At 43.3% G+C, this 18,328-nt stretch overlaps 1 protein-coding gene across 4 annotated transcripts in view; it reads left to right on the top strand.

The window, feature by feature from the left end:
* Positions 1-16,181, top strand: part of col16a1 (collagen, type XVI, alpha 1) — a 78,537-nt gene extending 62,356 nt beyond the window's left edge. For all 4 annotated transcript variants that reach the window (XM_039605438.1, XM_039605439.1, XM_039605440.1 and 1 more), the window contains 22 exons: positions 3,046-3,099; positions 3,193-3,246; positions 3,366-3,419; positions 3,496-3,540; positions 3,643-3,696; positions 3,785-3,820; positions 3,908-3,970; positions 4,047-4,118; positions 4,245-4,298; positions 4,463-4,507; positions 6,788-6,832; positions 7,079-7,132; positions 7,251-7,304; positions 7,405-7,455; positions 7,868-7,957; positions 8,070-8,105; positions 8,234-8,278; positions 12,521-12,715; positions 12,990-13,053; positions 13,245-13,421; positions 13,509-13,586; positions 14,543-16,181. In XM_039605438.1, coding sequence (XP_039461372.1) covers positions 3,046-3,099; positions 3,193-3,246; positions 3,366-3,419; positions 3,496-3,540; positions 3,643-3,696; positions 3,785-3,820; positions 3,908-3,970; positions 4,047-4,118; positions 4,245-4,298; positions 4,463-4,507; positions 6,788-6,832; positions 7,079-7,132; positions 7,251-7,304; positions 7,405-7,455; positions 7,868-7,957; positions 8,070-8,105; positions 8,234-8,278; positions 12,521-12,715; positions 12,990-13,053; positions 13,245-13,421; positions 13,509-13,586; positions 14,543-14,736 — 1,614 coding nt within the window. In that variant the 3' untranslated portion in view covers positions 14,737-16,181. The remainder of the gene's footprint in view (positions 1-3,045; positions 3,100-3,192; positions 3,247-3,365; positions 3,420-3,495; positions 3,541-3,642; positions 3,697-3,784; positions 3,821-3,907; positions 3,971-4,046; positions 4,119-4,244; positions 4,299-4,462; positions 4,508-6,787; positions 6,833-7,078; positions 7,133-7,250; positions 7,305-7,404; positions 7,456-7,867; positions 7,958-8,069; positions 8,106-8,233; positions 8,279-12,520; positions 12,716-12,989; positions 13,054-13,244; positions 13,422-13,508; positions 13,587-14,542) is intronic.
* The last annotated feature ends 2,147 nt before the right edge of the window (positions 16,182-18,328 follow it).

The following is an 18,328-nucleotide window of genomic DNA, read 5'->3' as shown; positions in this document are numbered from 1 at the left end:
AAGTCACTTAAATGATATTTCTTGCGCATTCTGATGCTCAGTTTGAGCTTCAGCAGATCGTCTTGACTACGTCTGCATGACTACAGTCGTGGCCGGCAGTTATGGCAAATGCACAGTTGTTTGGTTTTGTTCATGCACTTTGCTTCAGTGTCACTATACAGTGAAGAATAATTACAAGGATTTTAAAGACTTTTCTTGGCAAATAAATGAAAAAATCTGGTTTTGACAGAACTTTTGGCCACGACTGTAAATGCACCGAGTTGCTGACACATAATCAGCTGTTCAGATATTTACATTAATGAGCAGTTGTCCAGGTATAACTAAAAAAGTGGTCAGTGAGTGTATATATATATGACATTTCTTAATTGTTAATACTAACACTTACATGTAGTGTGTAAGTCATGGCTGGTTAGGACAAGGGTTAGGGTTAAGTGCTGGATTAATTGACCACATAGGCCACTTAAGGGGGAATTAAGGGGAAGAAAAGAAGATAGAGCTTTTTTTATTTTCTTTATCCTTTGCTTTTTTCTGTAAAATCAGATCAACGCTACAGTTTTACGTTTTGCCTTTAAGCTGTTATTTTATTTCCCTTTCCATCTGACAAGTTCAGAAGGAGAATTACTTGTAATTTCAAATGACTCGCACAAATCTGATAAATGTCCAAAGGCCCAAGTACCCTCTTGATTATTTGCAATAAGAGGTTATGCAATGGATTTGTTTTTTCCTGTTTGTTAGACGGAACGCTCAAAAGGTTATGGATCAAATTGCATAACAGTTCTACTAGAGCTGAGGCTTGGCCCAACTTAAACGGGATAACATTTTGCAGGAAAGTTCACGTCATACCTTTACAAACTTTACATATAATGTTCGCTCCTTAATAAAGGTAAAATTCATTACATCTTCTGTGCAAAAGTGGAAGAGTAGGAGTACAAGTACCTCAAAACTGTACTTAAGTACAACATTTGAATCAATGCAGTCGAGCTGCTTTCCAACATTGTTCTAATGCTGCAAACCAATTTTCTATTTATTTACTTATTGGTCTTTTCCTCTGAATTGTGGATCCTCCCACTTTTAAATCAAAGCCACCCTTGTTTATTCCGTCTTGCGCCATCTCCCCATCCCCGTGTCCTTTTCTGTGTGGCTCTTTAATGAAAGTTATGTCAGATGAGGAAACGATTTGGTTCTCTCTCTCTCTCCAGTTGTTCAATTATTCCCCCATCTAAGTGATGGAGAGTTGCACTGCTGTGCGGACGCAGCCCTCCCCTTCCGCTTTTCTCCTCATACAGATTTATTGCTTTAGGAGAATAGAGATGCTAAATGAGTGAGCCGTGTGAGCACTGCATGGAGTCCATTTGTGGTGTAGTATCGCTTTATAGCAGGTGTTAGCCTCTGCTGTGTGCAGCAGTGTGTCTGTTTGTGTTGTTTGTGAGGAGCCAGGGAGAGAAGTGTTACCCTGCTGTTGAAAATGCTGCTCATATTCAGTAGTTAAGAAGTTTCTGACAATGACGGGAAACCAATCACAGGGATTCGTCTTGGCTCGATGTAGGCTTTTGCAGGTGTAGGTTATGAACAGCGGTAAGCATGATCAGAGTATAAACTAAAGGTAACCAGGCAGTTGCCTAATTGTGAGGTAGTTTTCTCTCATTTCTGACCATTTGCTTTACAAACTGTATATTTTGCCGAGGTAAAGGAAATCCCAACTGACGAAACTATCAGACACTGTGTAATAACTGATCACGAGTTCTCTCATATTAAATGTACAGTAAGTAATGAGAGCAGTGTGTATTTCATTCGCACTGAGGAAAAAGTACAGACTTGAGTCTGCTGTTGGATTTGTGTGATGCCAGAGAGGCGGTCATCTCAGGCATGCAGCTTGACCCCACAGCTTGACCCCACACATAGGGTGGCCAATCAAAAGAAAGTTAGCTTAAAGAAAGAAATACTAATAGAGGTTGTTTCTGATGGAAATTGAGCTTAGTGGGCTGCACAAGCTATAAGATAAATATGGGTTACTTTTAGAGCCCAATTGATAAATGGTTTTTAAGATCAATACAGATATTTGGTCATTACAAATCGATATATCGGCCGATATTTTTTCCGTCTCAGACCTAAAAAGAAACAGTTTGCCCTATCATTTGGTATTCGTAGTTATTTATGAGTTCTTGCAAAAATAACTGGAGTTTTCAAAATAATCTTGTTCTACTGTCACAACAAGTTGTGGATTACTCCTTTATGCTCTACCCGGCTCTGCCGGCATCAGCTGGTTGTTGTGTTTGTGACGTTCCAACTGCACATTGCAGGGAAGTTGGAGAGTAACCTCTGGGGAAAAAAATAAGCAACTTCAACACTAATACCATGAAGAGTGTTTAGTTTGTCTTTACTTTTTAATTTTTATTTGTCAGTCTTTATAACTGTTGATATTGATATTAGCAAATCACTAATATCGGCTAGTATATTGGTCTGAGTTTAATTATTTTGAATAGATTATTGTGAGTCATGTAAACCTGTACTAATAGAGAATAAAATGACCAAGAAAAACTTTGATTTCAAATGTCACCAGATAATGAAATATAGCTCTTCTACGATTTCCTGTTGTTCACAACATGTCATTTTATTTGGTGTCAGCTATTTGTTTTGTTTTTTTCAATGTGCTACAGCTGGTGTCTAAAACCTTTTGTAAGGTCAATCTTTTGTTAGTTCAAATTTCCACCTGAAACACGGAGGATGGGATTTCAAGTCGTGTCTGGATAATATGCTGAGTAAATTTGAAAAAGTTCCAAAGAAATCTCTTTATATATGTATTTATAATGATTTTCTCCTGGGTGTCACCACCTCAGAGCTAAAGCCTCATGGAGGTATAGAGCCGAGGACAAAATCAAATAGGGAGTCTCATGGGGATGTGATCCAAGCTAGTTAGCCTTTTCCACTCTTTGATATTGACTTACCCTGTCACTTTTATTTCTGCCAGGGGAGCCTCTCTCGCAGACGTACATATCACATCCTCTTCTTCATTTTCTAATCGTTCTTCCCTCCTGTCACATTCAGGGTCAACAGGGTGAGCGAGGGTCAGATGGCCTCCCGGGAATGAAGGGTGATCAGGCAAGTATCACACAATCATTCTGTCTCACATTATAGCATGGAGAAAAAATAAGTGCTGTCCATATTTGATTGATTCTGTGATCTCTACTTTAGGGTCCTTCAGGGACGCCTGGGTACCCAGGAACCATGGGCCCTCCTGGACTGCCTGTAAGTCACTGTCCCCACTTGATTATGAAGGAACAGCAGCACTGACATCATCCTGACAGCTGGGGGGTGATACTGACATGTCAGCAGACACTAATTTTCTGCCTTTATTTATTTGTCAGGGACTCAAGGGCGAACGTGGAAGCCCAGGAACTGCTGGCCAAAAAGGAGAATCAGTAAGGGATTGCATCAACACTGTTCTGGGCGCTTGTGTTGGATATATTTGGGCTAAAACTTTCCTCCCTTTTGCAGGGGCCTCCTGGTAACCCTGGATATCAAGGACAAGCTGGATTGCCGGTCAGCATTTCATCGTAAATTTAGCTTGTCAATATTTAGGATCCGGCTTTTTCATTTATGATTTCTAAGTTTAATAACTGGGTGAACATTGTGCGTCTGTAGGGCATTAAAGGAGACACTGGACCAGCAGGGCCTGCTGGTGCTAAGGGGGATCAGGTATGCACTATAAAACACAAAGACACATAGACCTAACAGACAGATCCAGTACTACCGATTACCAATGTGTTTCTCTTTATATTTTTAGGGCTTCCAAGGACAACCAGGCTTCCCAGGACCACCTGTATGTAAATGCTTTGAGTCCCCTACAGCAGCCATTTGTTCTTGATGTTATTGTTAAGACTTTCTGTATCACTGTGTGTGAATTTAGGGACCACCAGGTCCTGCCGGCAAAACTGGAAGGGAAGGGCTTCCTGGGCTCAAAGGGGAAAAAGTGAGTACAAAACACACATATAGCTGTTTCAGTTTTTGTTTGCACTTCAAATTGGACTGAAAATCTCTACTTTTAGGGCAACGACGGCACTCAAGGCCCACAAGGATCAAGTGGACCACCCGGTTCAACCGGCTCGCCAGGGTTGATGGTATGTGCATTATTTATTTTTATTTTTTGCACTCTATAATCTAAGTACGACCCTTTCTGACCTACCTGTGAACTGTATGCTGTTATGAGTCCTTATCTGTCCTCTCTTATCTTGCAATATTAAAAGGGCCCCCGTGGCATTGATGGAATTGACGGAAAAGATGGGAAACCAGGACTCCGGGTAGGTCACACGCATGAATCAGATGGGTGGTCTGCCCACACATGCAACACACACACAAACGCACAGTATATAATGAAAAAAAAAAAAAAAAAGCAGTGGTGAGTAAAGATGTGGATGTAATAGCTGATCTTTGGCACTGGCTCTTTTTATTTTTTTCTCATCAGGGAGAAACAGGACCTCCAGGCCCAGCAGGACCCCGGGGAATGCCCGTGAGTATTCCCTCTCCTAATCAGAATGAACAGTATCTTTTCATATTGTACAAAAATCATGTTATTATTAATAAAATCTTGCATTGATTTGATCTTGGTTGTTCAGATTTAAAACACTGAAACAGTTCCACAGTTGCAGAGAATGAAATCTTTTACGTAACTGTGCAGAGAATTAAGACTGGCTCATTATCAATGTTCAAATTTATGTGGCTTTAATTTTTTAATAAAAAAGATTGTAATTTATGACACATCGGTTATTCATGAATTGCCCTCCTTACTGGTGCACTCTTTTATGGATTGTAACTGGATTACAATTATATTGTTTAACATTAAAAAACCCTTCAATTTACTATTTACTATAAAATGTTACCTTAAGATTCATTTTTATACAGATAGAATATGCATCCTGGTAACACCGCTTGAAGTTAATGGTTGTGTTTTATGTGTTTTTTCCACACACGTGCATTTTCCACAGTATGTTTTAATTTGTCCGTACTCGAGCTGACTATATCCCGAAACTACCTGGAATATTGTTTCCTTAATTCAGTTCACTTCAAGTAATAAGTCCTCAGTGTGCTTGGCAGGTACCAGACAGAGTGTGCAGCGTTCCCCCTTAAAGGACAACGGAGAGAGAAAAGTTCAATAGGCTACTGCTAATTTGTTAATTAGCAGTAGGTGATTTAGTGAGTTAAAGTCATCAGCTAAGCTGTGTCAGCAGCAATATCTAAGTGCACAAGTGCTCATTAAGTGATGCTATAAATGTAAATGCCTTTTTCCTCTCAGCATTAATATCAGAAATTAATCTAATTATTTCTTCAGCATGTTTTGGGTGATCCAGTCCGTTTGGCAGACACTTTAAACATACACGACAATACAGCATCACGCATTTGTCATCCCAAAGGTGCTGTGTTGGATTCAGATCTGGTGACTGCGGATGCCATTTGACTACAGTGAACTCATTGTCATGTTTGAGGTGATTTGAGCTTTGTGATTAGCAAAGCTCAAAGCTAGTAAGATCTCTGGAGTTTACCAAGAAAATATCTCCCACCACTGAACCACCGTTATAAGACAGGATGGATCAATGCTTTCATTTTGTTTTTGCCAAATTTTGACCCTAACAAACAAATGTCATGACTGTCTTCTTCTGTTGTCCAAATTCGGTGAGCCTGTGTGAATTATAGACTCGGTTTCCTGTTCTTAGCTGACAGGAGTGGCAGCCAGTGTAGCCGATCTGTTTCAGTGTTTGAAGTGTTGGGCTTTCAGAGATGTCCTCCTGCAAACCTTGGTTGGAACAAGTTTTTTTGTTTTGTTTTTTTCTTCTCGCTACTGTTGCCTTCCAGTTACGCTATCTGGCCGTTCATCTCTGACCTCTGGCATCAACCAAGCATTTTTGCCACTCACTGATTATTTTCTCTTTTCTTTCAACCATTCTTTGTAAACACTAGAGATGGTTGTGTGGGTGAAAATCCCAGAAGATCAGCAGTTTCTGAAATACTCAGGGCCAGCCTGTCTGGCACCAATAACCGCACCACGTTCAGTCGTGCTCGGTTTGAACTTTAAATGCACTGAGTTTCTATCATGTGATTGGAACAGATGTACCTAATAAAGTGACCAGAGCGTTTACAATGCCATGGCTTATTGCACAAAGTAAACAAGTATGCAAATCAGCCTGCATGACTAATCATTTTGTTGTACCTTTAAAGCCGACCTAACGTTCTTTATGGAGACACAGAACGTCAAACACGGATGGACTGTTTTCCTGATGTTGGGACTCACTTTGAAATTTAAATTAATTCAAGAGCAGAAAAAGGTTTTCAAGACAGGTGTGAGGATGTTATTCCTTGACTTTTTTAAAAGTTGCTCTGGGTTTGCCCTATGCAAATTAACTGACAGCGTGACTCGTGATATTTCGCTTCCCCTCAGCTATGTTGGAACAGCACTAACACGTGCAGTCTTTACCGACTCTTGTTAAGGTTGTAGATGTTACTCGTAATGTAACCAAATCTAAAACCTCTAACCTTCATAGCTCCTCCTAAGATCTCACTAACTTTCTGTCTTGTATAGCAGCGCAGCTTCGCTTCACTGGAGACATGACTAGCTGTCTGTCTCCTTCCAGTTCTCCTTTTTTTTTATTCCTCCCTCACCATATCACAGTTTGTGTTCTACCCAAGAGCAGGTGTTCAGGATTTTCAAAGACATGCCTGTCTCTTCTTTTGGCTGCTTCGACTTTGTGAATTTTTATACTGTACTAATCTCATTCTCTTTGATGTCTCTCCTCAGGGATTCAAAGGGAAAACCGGCCACGTTGGCTTTCCCGGACAGAAGGTTAGCCAGCGACTCCCTGCTTTACCATCACACCGTGTCTGCCTTCTTAACTAGTCACAATTACACCGTCTTTCTTCTGCATGAAGCCAAATTGTTTTATCAAGCTGATCATTACAATGAAAGTCTGTTTTTGGGGGAGTTTTTTGTTGCTTTGCTAACTTATTCTTTTGAATCTCCCAAAATCAGAGTCCTGCATTCTTATCGTGCTTCCTTTATTTTATATTCATACGTTTCTTATCCCTGCAGGGTGAAGCCGGACCCACAGGTCCACCCGGGACACCTGGCAGACCGGGACATGAGGTGACTATTTTGCTTTACATCTTTCCTCCAACTTGATTATAAAGCACATCAGTAATCTATGCATGGAAGCTGAAAGCGAGAGTTGGCATACATAACAGTCAGTTTGTGGCCTTTCCAGGGTGATCCAGGTACGCCAGGACCTCAGGGGAGACCTGGACCTCCGGGCCACCTTGTAAGTTCACTTCCATTTCAAACGTATACATTCATCATGTTGTGATATTTCAGTGTGTTAACAAGTTAAACTACACAAATCCATTTGCTTTCCTCTGTAGGGCTCTACAGGTCCAGCTGGACCTCCAGGACCTCCAGGACCATCAGGAGTGGTAAGAGAGAGAATCTCTCAAATATCATGATAACTGTTTAGTTAAACAAGAGCTGAATGATTGAATGTGAATAAATGCATCTTTAACAATCCCATAGGGGAGAATGGGTCGACAGTATAGTCAGACAAATATAAACAAGTGAGAAAAGCGAGTAATATTTACACTGACTGTGATCGAGGAAAATAACTGCAGAGGCCAGAAAACATAAAGTAGAGTAGTATCTTAATTTCCACAACTGTTAATTAATGCGTCAGTAGAAAGTGGGAACATTATGTGTTGGTGGGTCTGTATTGTTGGCGTATGCCTGCGTGAGGGAAGTGGAAATGAGGCACTATTGAAATTCTGTCCTGCTGCCAAAAATGCAAATAATGGAAGAGAATCTTCTCCATTTTTTTTCTCCCTGGTTAACTAGGGTATAAAAGGAGATAAGGGCCAGGATGGAGAGAGGGGTCTCCCAGGGATGCCAGGATCTCCAGGGCCACCGGGGCACCCGGGGCCTATGGTTGGTACTTTTCTAAAATGACCCCATCTACATTTAATTAAACATAATTCAGACTGCCAACATTTCTCACTTAAATTGTTTTTTTTTCCCTTGCTTTGACTTTGTCTTCCAGGGTGAGCCAGGAAGCGATGGTTCTCCTGGAAAAGATGTGAGTAATGTCTGGGTGTGGTGTTGGCCCTCTTTTTAGAGTATAATGGAGGCAGACTGACAGATTATGTTGCGCATATTTCTTTCCTTGATCGATACTTGTTTTTCTGTTTTGTTTTGTTTTGACAGGGAGTGGCAGGTGTGCCAGGGGACAATGGGCAGCCAGGGCAAAAGGTAAGAGACTACTCTTCAGTGAAGTATTCTAGAAATGTGTGTGTTTGTGTGTGTGTGCATCCTCAAGGTGAAGCTCAGCCATCCGTCCCCTCTGCGGACCATCTGAACGCAGTGAGATCCACCCTTTTCCTGTTCCCTTTAGCCCACGGAGACTAATACCGGCACACTACGGTGCTGAACACGCTCGCTGCCCCCCTCCCACATTTCTGCTCAGTCAGCACTCGCACTTAACACAGTCATCAGATCACTAACCCTCCGACCCCTCTGCTGACACTCTCATTCCTTCTCCCCTCTCTTCACCCTTCTCCAAACTGGCAGATGGCTGCCCGCTAACCTTCTGTAGCTGCAGTACTGAGCCTGTTGGATGTAGCCTGAGAAGCAGGCTTTACAGTAGGTGGGTACAGTGATAAAGTTATTCTTCTGCCGCTGGGATAATGCTATTAAGCATGAGGGGAGATGCTAGATGAGGCTATTTGTCACGCTGACAGGACGGCATTGTCAGGGTTTTTAGCCGCACAGAAAAGGAGAACAGAGGAGAAAGACAAGAACGGACTCTTCTATTCTTCTCGCTCCTCTCTGTTTCAAGAGCCGCCTGTCTGCCGTTGATGTGTAAACATTAGACGTCCATTATGGGCTGCTTTGTCCTCAATAAATCACTGTCGCTAATGTAGCGGGCCTGTTTTTGAGTGTATTTACACAACCTGAGTGCTGAGCACCACAGTGTAGAAAGTGATATAGATGTAGTCAGAAGCCGTCTTATAGGGCTTAATGCAGGTATTAATATTGTCTGTATTTGTACAGTAGGCTTCCTAAATTGACAAACTAGTTATATTCAGCAGCACGGTGGCACGGTGGTTAGCACTGTTGCCGCACAGCAAAAGAAGGTCCTGACTTCAATTTCACCATCAGGCTGGGGTCTTTCTGTGTGGCGTTTCTATGTTCTCCCTGTGTTTGTATGGGTTTTCCCCTGGTACTCTGGCTTCCTCCCACAGTCCAGAGACATGCAGTTAATGGGAATAGGTTAATTGATCAATCTAAATTGCCTGTAGGTGTGAATGCGGGAGTGAATGTGAGTGCGAATATTGTCTCTGCGTGTTAGCCCTGAGACAGACTGGCGACCTGTCCAGGGTGCACCCCGCCTCTCGCCCTATGACAGCTGGGATAGGCTCCAGCACTCTCCGCGACCCTGAAAACAATGAGCGGAAGTGAATGGATGGATCGTTATATTCTTAATGAATACTGTATATAGGTAGCAAGTAACGCGTTACAGTAAGGCCTGCAACTAAGGGTGTATTTCCTGTGTAATTAAATGGATTTTCAATGTATTTTATTTTGAAATTACAATGTTAGGTAATGATATTAGGTAAGTACACTGGAATAAAAGGGTAACAAGGAGGCCGACCGTGCACACGGCAACGGCGGCAGCGCAGGCAAAACCAATCAGGAGGCCGACCACTAGGAAGGCAGTGGCGGCCACTGAACAGGTCTGGAGGTCGGCCGCGAAGCCAGCGGCGGCGACAAACTCTTTCAGGAGGCCGCCCTCGACGGCCATGATGCCAACGTAGAGGCCTGGAAAACGGCCGGCAGAGGCGAGGCGGAACAGGTCGAGCTGGCTCTGACGGCGGTGTTTCAACCGCAGGGCCAGACGAGGCAGGGCCAAACGATGGCGGAGCTGAAGCCGGACCAGGCGAAGGCGGAGCTGAAGCTGGACCAGGTGTGGACGAAGACACAGAGGCTGGACCCGACGGCAGCGGTGCTGCAGGCGAGGCTGAAGCCGAGGCGGAGGCTGGACCAGGCGGAGCTGATGAAGCCGAGGCGGAGGCTGGACCAGGCGGAGCTGATGAAGCGATGGAGGCTGCAGCAGGCGGAGCTGATGAAGCGATGGAGGCTGCAGCAGGCGAGGATGAGGAGGCTGCAGCAGGCGAGGATGAGGAGGCTGCAGCAGGCGAGGATGAGGAGGCTGCAGCAGGCGAGGATGAGGAGGCTGCAGCAGGCGAGGATGAGGAGGCTGCAGCAGGCGAGGATGAGGAGGCTGCAGCAGGCGAGGATGAGGAGGCTGCAGCAGGCGAGGATGAGGGGGGCGCTGCAGGCGGCGGCGTGGAAGCCGGAGACGGGGGCGCTGCAGGCGGTGATGGCTGAACGGGCCCCTCGGACCCTCCAGCGGAGACGAGGAAGGGCTGGCCGGGCTCACCAGAACCCCCAGCGGAGACGAGGAAGGGCTAGCCGGGCTCACCAGAACCCCCAGCGGACAAGGCAGGTGATGGCGTGGGAGCCGTGGAGTGCTGATGGGCTCATCAGAGTTTCCAGCAGGGGCTGATGCAGAGCCAGAGGGTATTGGGACCCCGGGCTGAATGTTAAGCTGACCAGAAGACTGAGCTGCTACAGGGGACTGAGCTAGAGACTGAACTGATGGCTGTAGTGAGGGTGGTGAGGATGGAGTTGGTGGAGTAGATGGCAGCATGGGAAACTGAACTGGAGGTGACTGCACGGGAGACTGAGCTAATGGTTCTGGTACAAACGTAGCTGCTGTTGACAGATCCAATGGCTGAGCTACAGGGAGAGGGGACCCTGAAGACGGAGTTATGGGTAGTGGGGATAAGGGCTGTGCTGCAGGCAGCAGTGATGATTGTGGTGGAGGTGCAACAGGTGGAGGAGTGACGGAATCGGCTGAGTGTAATGATGGTTGTGATGGAAGAGAAGCAGGTGGTAGTGTGGAGGATGGCGCTAAGGGCAACTGAGTGGCAGACCGAACTGATGACTGAAGCGATGGTAGGGGTGAAAATGGAGCTTGTGGTGGAGTTAACGACTGGGCAGCTAAGTGAGCTTCTGGAGGCTGGGCAGCTAAGTGAGCTTCTGGAGGCTGGGCAGCTAAGTGAGCTTCTGGAGGCTGGGCAGCTAAGTGAGCTTCTGGAGGCTGGGCAGCTAAGTGAGGTAAGGACAGCACAGCTGGCAGTTCTGAAGTCCCAACATCCGGCTGTGGGGTGACGTGCCGGCGGCGCGAGCCTCGCTTCCTCCCCACAGACGGGCCGGGCAAAACCTCCAGCGGGTGAGGCTGATGCGGCTGCTCCGGGGTGGCTATTGTCAGTTGTTGGTGGACAAGGTCCGTTATTTCCCGGGCTTGTGCCACTTCCCGGGCTTTATGCAAACTGGCCAATAAATCCAAACATCCTCTGACCTGGCGGAGATAGGAATTTCCTTCGAGGATTGCTTCAATGGCGTTTATCCCCACAATCTTTGCCCTTGTATTAGAAGTGTGGGTTATCCATTCGACTAGGCATTGGACTCGTATCAGATCGCTCTCCCTGGGTAAGTCTGCTGGGTCCATGTTGTGGTCGCATCGTTCTGTCATGAAACGCTGTGTGGCAGGCAGAAGTTGGACCCAAGATGCAGGCACTCAGACTCGAGGGATGAACTCAAAAAACTCAGCTTTATTTGCTGACCGGGAAAAAGCATACAAAACTAAACTACACAAGGAGAATAACCTTACGCTTTGCAGAGAGCCACACGAGGAAACACACAGCTTAAGGGACGACGCAACACTGATATAAAGACACACTGGGCTTAAATACACTGAGGCAGTAATCAAGGGATGAGAGACAGGAGGGAGACACAGCTGGGAGAAATTAGGCTAACAGACAGGGGAGAGGTGAAACTGAACACACTGACATGAGACAAAGACTTTCACAATAAAACAGGAAACATGAATTACTAAACAAGCACGCAGACTTGACACTGAGAGACAGAAAATAACACATGGAACTCAAACAATACATGAAACCACAAATCCCTAAGCACGGATAAACAGAAACAAGAAACTAATAATCATCATCACTACAAAAATAAGAAAACAATGAAGCAGAATTAGACCAAAATATAATAAACTCAAAATACTGGGTCCAATGGACCCAGAATCGTGACACAAGTCAAGTTTTTACAGGACACACAACTTCCAGGTACTTAACAGGAAAGGAAACACTCCTTTGGAAGGTTGGGTTTGAAACGTGTTTGTGAAAGAAAAATAAAATAAAATTAATGGCTCCATCGTGATAAGATCACACAGTTCTGCATATTTTGACACTGTTTATTTTTTCTTGTAAGTTGGTAACAGTCCTTATCACATTACTCTTGGTAAAATAAAAGGACAGTACAGTTATAGAACATCCATCATGCACATCAACATAGTGAATACTAAATAAAGGTGTAAAAAGGCGTGCATAACCTTTATTTGTCTCTGTGTCTCAGGGTGAGGCAGGGGCTCCTGGCCAGAGGGGTGCTCCAGGAGAAAGAGGTAGGCCAGGGCCCCCTGGTGGAGGAGCATATAGTTCCAAGGATGCACAGCCCATGATTGGCCCAGTCGGCCCCAGAGGAGAAAGGGGAAGCCCAGGCTCAGCAGGTTCCCCCGGCCCCCCTGGTCAACCAGGATCGCCAGGAAATGACGTGAGATGCAGCTTCATTGCACTTTTGACCCGCCAGCCTTTTTTTTCTGTTGTTTTTGGTTTGATGTTTTTTTCTTTCCTCCAACATTTAATCAGCTCCAAATCATGCTATAACCAGGCTGGTTGTGAGAAAAATTGAGGCGACTGGCCACAGGCGCTCACTAGCTCCATCTGTTCTTGTAAATAATGAATTTTTTAATTATCTACCTTGATTAATGTGTGCTCGTCTGGTTTTTGTTTTGTTTTTTCCCCTCTTTGTCTGTCTTCTTAAACAGGCTGTTGTCAATTACGACGAAATCAAGAACTTCATTCGCCAACAGGTCATTAAGATCTTTGATGGTAAGGACATGTGCAAATGCACTTTGTGTGAATATTTAGTGGGCAAAAAACCCACTTTGTACACTAGAGTAGTATTATCTCACGAGATGCATATCTGTGTTTCAAGGAATGATTCTATTTGTCCTTTGGGAAACAGCTGCTCCTTCCTCTGTGGACTTCTTTTATTCACAATGTTTTCTTCTTCTCCCCAGAGAGAATGGGCTATTACATGTCTCGCATGCAGATGCCAGTAGAGATGGTGGCGTCCCCGGGTCGGCCTGGGCCTCCAGGGAAAGATGGAACTCCAGGTAGTCCCGGAACCCCAGGTGCCCCCGGTCTTCCAGGACAGATTGGCCGACAAGGCCGGCCAGGAGGACAAGGACTCCCAGGTGAGGGTGACAGTATTGTCATATTATCATAAGCAGACAGTAAGCAGCTTAGTTTCCATGTGGTCATGTGTTACTTTCTTGCCCTAGGACCACGAGGACCGCCTGGAGAAAAAGGAGACAAGGGTGTTGGAGAGATGGGAGATGTAGGCCCTCCTGGAGCACCGGGTAATGTACCCCACTCATTCATCATTCATCGTGTAGTTCAGTGGCAGCTATTTGCCTCATTAGATTTCTTTCTTCCTTTGCTCACATTGTGTAACGGCATTTCCATCTGCACACGCTTTATGTTTATTCTACTGGCTGAAATACCATAAAGGTTGCTAATTCCTTAGAACTTACTGTTGATTAGTAAATTGCCAGCACGATGAGGTAATTTTTCATCGTTCTTAAATGGCCTTAATTAAAATCACCAGTCTGATTCTTTCAAGCCAAATTCGCATCTGAGAATCCCTAATCATGATGGAGTTCACTTAGCATGGTGTAAATTAGCAAATTAGCATCTGTGCTCACATTACATGGAGCAGGACGTTGAGCGTGGGCTGAAAAAGATGCCGTGCTACTCGTGAAGTGATCAAAGTGGGAGTTTAATATCCGTTCATGTTTAATTCAAGTTCCCCCAACAACAGGCACGGAAATAACGTCATGATGCTTCGTGTTGTGTGCTTATTTTACATATTTTTCTGATATGGCATGTAGATGATATTTGATGATGTTACTGATGATTATATTCATTCGTCTTGTATCCACGCTTTTTTATTTTGGAATGTTGTACTTATGGATTTTATATTCTAATATTATACGTCCAATAAATCTTTAAAGGGGGATAGCGTTGCATTTAGGAACTCATGTTTTTGTTATTACTGACAAAGCTGATGCCACTCTGATGCTGTCTTGCTGGGACTTTTTTTTACAGTACTGTCAATTTGTTGTTTTTCTATAAACCAGTTTAAAGTACCTTTAAAAATATCTTTAGTAAATCGATCTACATTTTTTATCTAGACAGGGTAAAATCTGGGGTGTTTTGTGCTCCTGGGCAGTTGTGTGCTTTGCTCTGCTTGTATTCCAGCCTGTGAGGTGTTGACATGATGAATATATTCTCTGTTTTTCCTTTCATGCTGAAGGTGTTCCAGGCCCCCCAGGCTATGGTAAGATGGGACCCCCTGGTCCCGTTGGCCAGCAGGGTGTCCCTGGGATCCCAGGCCCTCCTGGACAGCAGGGTTCCAAAGGAAAAGATGGCCGCTGTAATCCCGCAGACTGTATGAGCCATGCAGTAGAATACAGCCCCAAGGGCCCATCTGTCAAGGGCCCCTGGTAAAGGGCTACAGGGGGTGGAGGAAAGGAGCAGGGGGGCTGAAGCAAAAAGACTACAAGGAGAAGAAAGAAAGCCAAACACCGTGACCCAAAGTTATTAAGTCTGACCACAAGATGGAATATAGGCACTGCCTTTGTTGTTGAATAGCTAGATTTACCCTCACCGATTTCTTCTATAGTTCTGAGCAAACATCTGCGATTTCTTTCTAAGGGCCTCGCTGGAACTGAGACCTGCAAAGATACACCGGCAGCACATTTTTATTGCATCATTGTTGTTCCCCCGCGAAAGCCAATTCGTTGCTTTTATTTCCTGCTCTTATTTTTGGTCTTGCCTCTTTTTTTCCGTTTTCCTCGCTGTGTTTTATTCCTTTTGTATATTTTCAAACAACCCAGGAGAGGTGACAAGAATCACAATCTGCAGTTTCTTCTTCTTCTTTTCTTTAACATTCTGGTCTCGGCTGTTGTTTTTCTTTTTCTTTTTTCTACTCTTTTTTTCTACCTTTTCTTTGTCTAAATCTGTAGGAAGAGAATACACACAATTATGTTAGCACTGCTGCCATCTCTCATATCTCTGTTCCTTTCTGACACAATCCCGTTCTGAGTGCATCCCATGCATTTCTAATATCCTGTCTCGGTGCTTGGGGTGTGAAGAAATATATTTGAATTTGACTTTTAAGAGAAAATCCCCTAGAAATGTTTTCCAGTTCTATAGAAACAGATGTCAAAAACTTACATTCAAGGAGTATCTGATGGATTGACTGTTTTGTATATATTTATTTTTTATATATATATATGGTGGCTTTTTATACACTTTCAAATGTTTTGATAAAAAGTATGGCTAGCCCCTTGTTTTTTTTATTGTCAATGGTTATCCAGCAATAAAAAGTGCCAAGAAAAGGGATTTTTTTCTAAGGTCGGTAAGCTTTCAAAATGGAATAATGTGTGCAGAAAAAAACAGCTTATTTATAAAACAAAAATACTTTTACACAGAAGACACATTGGATTTTGTAATTATGTTGGTAAAGTTCATTTTGTGTCCTCTTTTAATGCCAATATGTTTGGAAATGCAACCACTTTAAAACATTTCCTTCCATTTTGTACTTCAAAGTAGCGGCAAAAGCCATCTGTGTGCTTCACTCTGCCCAGATTTAAGAAGAAGCGGAAAACATGAGCAGAAATTGGGCCCATTTACCACAGGTACTGTAATCCAAGCACAACCACCAAACCCTCACAATCACATAAGGATAACAACATATTCTGAAAAAGCCTCACAAAGTGCTTTTGCAGTGCTACATGTTACTGTATTTTGGGGTTTTATCTGTTATTTTATCGTTTTTTTGGTTTTGTTTTTTTATATCTGGAACTCTGTGAAGCTGTGGTCAGACTTTAGTTTTCCACAAAATAACCCAAGGGGAATGTTAAACTGAATTAAATTGCTTTTCAAAAAAACAGTGGTATCATGTGGTCATCATTGTCAACCCTTGTGTTGAGGTGTATACTCTGACTGTTTTTCCGCTTAGTAGTCAGTCAGTGACTCCATGCAGTTGTTTGGTGTCTTTTTGTTCTGCTTTTCTTTATAATTGTCTTCTCCCACTGTAGTTATCTTAACTTGTCATTACACTGACCAGTTGGGTTAGGACTTGTAGGAGGAGGAGGAGGTTGTAGTAGATAAATGGGTTTAACACAGTACGTGTGAAAACCTAAATGGAAATACAGCATATGAGTCAAAAACAGAGTTGTACTCTTCTCTCAGGAGGTCAATCCCATTGTGTGTGTCCCAGATATGCTTTACAGTGTGTTTGTGATCATTGTAACACTGAAAAATGAAGCGGATGCCGATCATATGCTTTCCTGCCGGTATTCAATGGTGTATTAAACTCGTCCTTTAATGGATTCATAACTTTATCATTTTTAACACCATCTCCAACACCATTGGTTGAAAAACAGTCTCAAACCATGACAGCGCCATGTTTTACTGATGGCTGTAGATACTTGTTGTACCTCTCTTGTGATCTGATCCTCTCCTGACCCTGCTCTTTTGACCTCAGCTTGTCCAGTTTCCTTAGATTATCATTATTATTATTATTATTATCATTACTACACACAACACACTATGCCGAGATGTGCCACATTTTGGGCTAATAGCTATTTGGGAACTGAGCGGTGCAAAGTCAGCAAATTTTATGCATCTCAAATGGTGCTATTTTTTTTTACCTTTTTTAACAACAAAAATGGGTATGTGTTTTGCTACAGGTTGCTAGAAATAAGGTGCTTCAAAATATATATTGTTCATACAGTAGCTTGAGTTAGCTGTCTTTTTTATGCTCGAATATTTATAGGCCAGAGTTCAGTAGCTTAACAAGTGAAATAGACTAGACTGAAGATGAGTGAGGAAACAGCTAATGTCCTAAGGAAAACCTTCAGAAAACCTGGAGAAATATTGGTCAAGACCACTTAAAAAAATACCAGAAAGTCTGGCTGTTTTAGAGCAAAATGGAACCGAACCGAGGGATCATTCAAGACTTTTGCATGGTACTGTAGCAGCTGTGACGTTGCCCGCTGCTTTTGGACACACTTGCCACCATGTTGGTTTTGGGCTCAGAAGCAACCAGAAGTAACAAAAAAAAAAGAAAGAATGAAAAGAAAAAAGGGTGGGTTGCTATGCTAACAGCTAACGCTAATAGCAACGCACAGACACATCTGTTATTATAACCAGTAAAATACTAGATTATCAGCGGAAGTGAAGCATAGAATTGTTGGATGGTCGTACTATCAGCAAGTCATTTTAGTCAGAAAATTAACTAAAAATGCGCCAAAAGTCAAATGGTTCACTTCAGTTATCAATTAGTGGATTAAGTCTGCAACAGCAAACATTAACTGGCTTCAGCTGCAGGAGTTGAAGCACTTGTCAGTCTACAGCGTCACCATCCAGCTGGATGGAAAAAAACCCCACCACACACAAGTTGGGGTTTTTTTTTGTTTTTTGTTTTTATCAGGTTTATGTATAATGCTACAAAGTTGAGCATTTAAACACGAAAGTCTGTGGAGATTTCAGTCCATTTTTTAGCAGGCCACAAGAGGAACTTGTTTGCTACTTCTGTTGGCTTTGTTGTTTTTAGCTGTACCTTGATCTAACACAAGACTTTCAATAGGGAAACTGAGGTTCGTGCACTCTGTCACACTGAACTGTCGATAATGTTGAATTATTATTCCTAAGACTTTAGAAAAAAAATAGACCGACTCACAACGTTGAAATGTTAGACAGCACTGAATGCTTCTCACAGTTCTTGCTATCTTTTTCCCCAGGCACAAAGCTGTGACATCGCAAAAGCAACTGACCTGTCAGTTGCAAATACTGCCCTTGAGCAATTTTGAATCTGATGTGTGCAGTCTAGTAGTGCTGAATGGTTGCAACTTTTTGCCTCGGTAGTGCAAGATTATTAAAAGATGCTGAGCATATGCAGCTTAGGACGCATGGGAGTTTATTTACATGCATACATGAGTGCTCTTAAAGATTTGGACGAGGACAAATAGCAAGAAAAACGAATTGAAATAGATCATTTTCCATTCCCAACATGATACAGAAGAACATTGGC

Source organism: Oreochromis aureus, linkage group 22 (genome assembly GCF_013358895.1).
Source record: "Oreochromis aureus strain Israel breed Guangdong linkage group 22, ZZ_aureus, whole genome shotgun sequence".
Classification (NCBI taxonomy): Eukaryota; Metazoa; Chordata; class Actinopteri; order Cichliformes; family Cichlidae; genus Oreochromis; species Oreochromis aureus.
This window is presented reverse-complemented; position numbering and strand designations above follow the sequence as displayed.